This window comes from Macadamia integrifolia, chromosome 13 (assembly GCF_013358625.1).
Source record: "Macadamia integrifolia cultivar HAES 741 chromosome 13, SCU_Mint_v3, whole genome shotgun sequence".
Taxonomy (NCBI): Eukaryota; Viridiplantae; Streptophyta; class Magnoliopsida; order Proteales; family Proteaceae; genus Macadamia; species Macadamia integrifolia.
This window is the reverse complement of record NC_056569.1, coordinates 11790346-11794279: the sequence shown is the minus strand read 5'-3', so window position 1 is coordinate 11794279 and position 3934 is coordinate 11790346. Positions and strand designations below refer to the sequence as shown.

Here is a 3934-nt window from a genome sequence, read left to right as displayed (position 1 = left end):
GATTTAGGACAACACCAGAAACGACGACCTAAGTTCGTTGCTGTCTTCGCGACGCGTACCTTGCACTGTCCCTCGCCACAATCACATAAGCGAAATTCATCTACCCACATAAAATATTCATTATGCCTTGGGCATTTGAAGAACGTTCTTCCTCTATTAGATCCATTTTTCGTTGTGTACTTATCGCACAACTGATTACAGTAGTCACACCTTGCCATTGCGGGGTCAGTGGAAGACATCTGTACAGCAAAAATATTACAAGTCATCACAATGTAAACATTATGAAGCGAACAGAAGTATTTTTACTAACACCCCATACACACGGTATTTAGGAAAAATTGTGACCTAATTTCTGCGTCTACCTTTTAATACATAAAAAATTCATTTACCAAAAGTTCAGGATCGATTTAACGAAATTGTAGACATTCTCCTTGAAATTGCCAGTTGGTTGGCTATATTAAGACGCATTATAGACATTTGTCTTGCAGATAGTCGCTGGGAGACATCAGATGCGGAAGCATGGTACGCAGGAGTATCAGGATTCATTGGGTCATCAATTTGTTGTTCACTTCCAAGCTCATTGAACAACTGATCTTGAATAGCTTGTTCCTTAATGTAATTGTGGAGCCCACAACAGGCGACCACGATTCTTGACTGATCTTCAATATCGTACGCCTTCATACTTTTTAATATGTGGAATCTATTTTTCAATACACCGAATGTTCTCTCAATAACATTCCGCAGTGACGAATGTCTATGATTGAACAATTCCTTAGCTGTCCTTGGTCCAGGCCTACCTTCACCATAATCTTGCAAGGGATACCGTTGTCCTCGGAATGGCACCAAGTACCCCAGTTGACTGGCGTAGCCCGAGTCAACAATATAATATTTGCCTTCAAATATTATGAAAACATTTATGGGATTAGATCTATATTCCCTGTCTACTATATGTGGAAAGACAACAGAAAAATTCATAATACATTTTTACCTGATGGGGGATGAGGAAACCCTAAGTTATCATTGGTTCTTGCTGCATCCAATACCCTTGCATCATGTGCACTCCCCTCCCAACCCGCATACACAAATGTGAATCGCATGTCGAATGAACATGCACACATAATATTCTGTGTGATCATACCCTTTCGATTACGATAACGTGTCTCTTCCGACCTACGTACGATGGCACTTATATGGGTGCCATCAATAGCACCAATGCAATCCTATTTTCCATTGAACATAAGTTAGTCCATATAATTGTGTAAATTGCATTGATATTTCATTCGAAACATCGAAATAAATAATCACCATCAGAAGTCTCAGTTACCTTGAAATATGGATAGTACTTTGGATTGTTGGTTATCTCTGGAGGTACCACATCAAAATTTGGTGGCCTGATCGTCTCTAGCGACAAATTTAGCATTGCTTGCAACACCGTGTGGAAGACAACACTAATCGTCTGTCCTGAACGATTGAATCGACGTTGCATTTGTCTATTACTCAAACCTTGACCTACTATCATGAGGAACATCGCTAGCTGCTCATCTACTCGAATGAAACGGCTATCCGCTAGCCAGCCTCTATGTACCATTCGGTCTCGCAGGTTGAGAAATACATGTCTCTCGAGTCTAAACTCTTGATAACACACGTCAGCATGACCTGCAAGAACCTCAGCTACCCTAACAGGTCCTGTGTAACTACTATCATTCAGAGGTTCTCTCATCCTATACATACTGAGAATGTTTTGGAACTGGTGAACTATAACCATGTCATCATCGTCTGACGATGACCCGGTGATGTCGGTTGGAAATTGATTTGACATCCCTGTATGAATGGACACATTCAATATATAAAGGAATAGAGTCCATAAATGTACCATCTAATAGCATTCTAATCTAATAACAAGTCATCAGTAGTGGAATTATCCCAAAGCTGATCAATAAACACAATAATATAAAAGGCATAATATTTCACAATCATAAACAGTCATCTATACTACTAGAAATTTGAAGCACATGCAATCAAAATAAAACAAAGCATCCATAAGTCAAACATCAACATCAACCATAGTACGATAAAAGACATCAGTGTGTCAGTCAATATCAAGTCATAAAAAATCCAAACAAAACATTTCAAAGTTCATTCATGCTTTCAAAAAGGGTCGGGGTCACTCCTTCAGGCCATGTATCATCCATAACCTCCTGTCAGGTCTCACTTCAACAAAAGACATGCGCCACCCAGGGTCACTGTGTATCTTACGCTGCACTAACACATACAAATCAGTCGGGATATCCTCCAAACTGTCCAGTAGCTTCTGACAGCTGATCATGCTATATGGTCCATCAACAATAGGGTCAGTTGGTCGGGTAACTGCTGAGGTGGCAGAGGTTGATCCCTTTTCCATCCTCCATCGGACGAAGGTTCTAAAGTCCTCAGCGGAGTTCGTCAATGTCCGTGTGTGGCTCTTCCTCCTACGATCCGTAGGAGTCCTATCAAGTCGCCGCTTCGGAGGAGCTGACCCCTTGGGTGTCCCAGTACAAGCATCACTGTCATAATTATCAGTGTCATGTAAATCATCATCAATTTCAAGGTTAGTTGACGTTAGAGTGACAACTGTTGCCTGTGACAGACCTCTATCCCCACGGGCACTAGAGTCGGAGAAGATCTCTAACAACTCTGGCCACATGGGGAGACCATTTCTTCTATACTTTGCCCAATCCTTGTTTCCCTGTTATTCAAAATATTTTCAATTAATCATCACATTTTTTTCAAAAATTGACAAAAAAGTACCCTCTATAAACCAAAAATCATATTCATACCTGAATAGCAGATTCCCATACTGAATCATCAGCTGTGGCAGTCCGAGCATTCGCATCCCATCCAAAACCAGTTGTTTCTAACAAAGCCCTGAAGCTGTTGTACTCCTTGCGTAACTTATTCATCTTGTTACGTAGTTGTACTTTCGCAAAGGGCCTTTTGAATTCGGCTTCAAGCCCTTTTGTAATGTTGTCCCAACCAACCTTTGTGAATGTTGAGTTTGTCTTCAATCCGTTGCGGACATTATCAACCATGAGATTGATGAATGATCTTAGCTCTGCTTCATTCCAGATTATAGTAGTACTTTTGGGGGTTGGGGATCTTGGGGATCTCATATCTCTGAACAATCATTAGAGGGAAGGTAACATATTCAAACACAGACAAGAACATGGAAAAAAAATTCAAAGAAATAGGAATAAAAATATTTAGCAAAAGAGGAAGAAAAAAAAAAGATAGGTTACACTCAATGGATTGTGCTTGGATTCTATGATCCATTAACATTTACTGGTTGTTACTTCACACAATTTAAACTAAGAACATTAGATTTTGATTAATTTTTAAAGCGGGTTAGACCATAATTTCGATGATGTATATAATGTTCAAAGAATGGGATAATTTGTTTTTGCAACTTGCAATTTGCTAGATTCTGTAATGAAAGCTATTGCATAAAAAGCAGGGGCAGCCTACAAATGATTGCTAGTACTTTTGAAAGCCCCTGTCAATGGGTACCCAAACACTCTTCTAGGTAGGTTTCTATGGTATAAAGCAGATTGGATCACCAGATAACAAAGGACATTGGAGCAGCAAAATAAACCACCACGAAGAACAATTCTGTCCCGCAAAGAACTCTTCACCAACCTTAATGTAGACAATCTGGTATTAGTCTATAAGCTTGGAGGAATATAGTGGAGTAATCAGGGATGCAAACCACAATGGGACACTGATATAATGTAGTTCTAGCAGCCAGAAAACAATAAAGGCAAATCTGATTGTGAACCACCCATTTTGGGTGATTTTTACTAACAATAGAACCGGGGAATCAGATGGACCCCATATTAAGGTGGACGAACCTTAATAATAAGGGGAACAATGCCCTAAAATATTGTGGAGTTCTGAATAA

General features: G+C 39.7%; 2 protein-coding genes across 2 annotated transcripts; both read right to left on the bottom strand.

Moving 5' to 3' along the window:
* Positions 1 to 352: 352 nt before the first annotated feature.
* On the bottom strand, positions 353 to 1331 carry LOC122060160 (putative nuclease HARBI1). The gene is made up of 2 exons (XM_042623348.1): positions 989 to 1331; positions 353 to 893 (listed from the first exon to the last, which is right to left on the bottom strand). The coding sequence occupies exons 1-2, from the start codon at positions 1134 to 1136 to the stop codon at positions 397 to 399; spliced, it is 645 nt and encodes a 214-aa protein (XP_042479282.1). The 5' UTR covers positions 1137 to 1331; the 3' UTR covers positions 353 to 396.
* Positions 1332 to 1854: 523 nt separating this feature from the next.
* LOC122060161 (L10-interacting MYB domain-containing protein-like) lies at positions 1855 to 3415 on the bottom strand. The gene is made up of 3 exons (XM_042623349.1): positions 2817 to 3415; positions 2629 to 2725; positions 1855 to 2543 (listed from the first exon to the last, which is right to left on the bottom strand). The coding sequence occupies exons 1-3, from the start codon at positions 3147 to 3149 to the stop codon at positions 2443 to 2445; spliced, it is 531 nt and encodes a 176-aa protein (XP_042479283.1). The 5' UTR covers positions 3150 to 3415; the 3' UTR covers positions 1855 to 2442.
* Between the last annotated feature and the right edge of the window lie 519 nt (positions 3416 to 3934).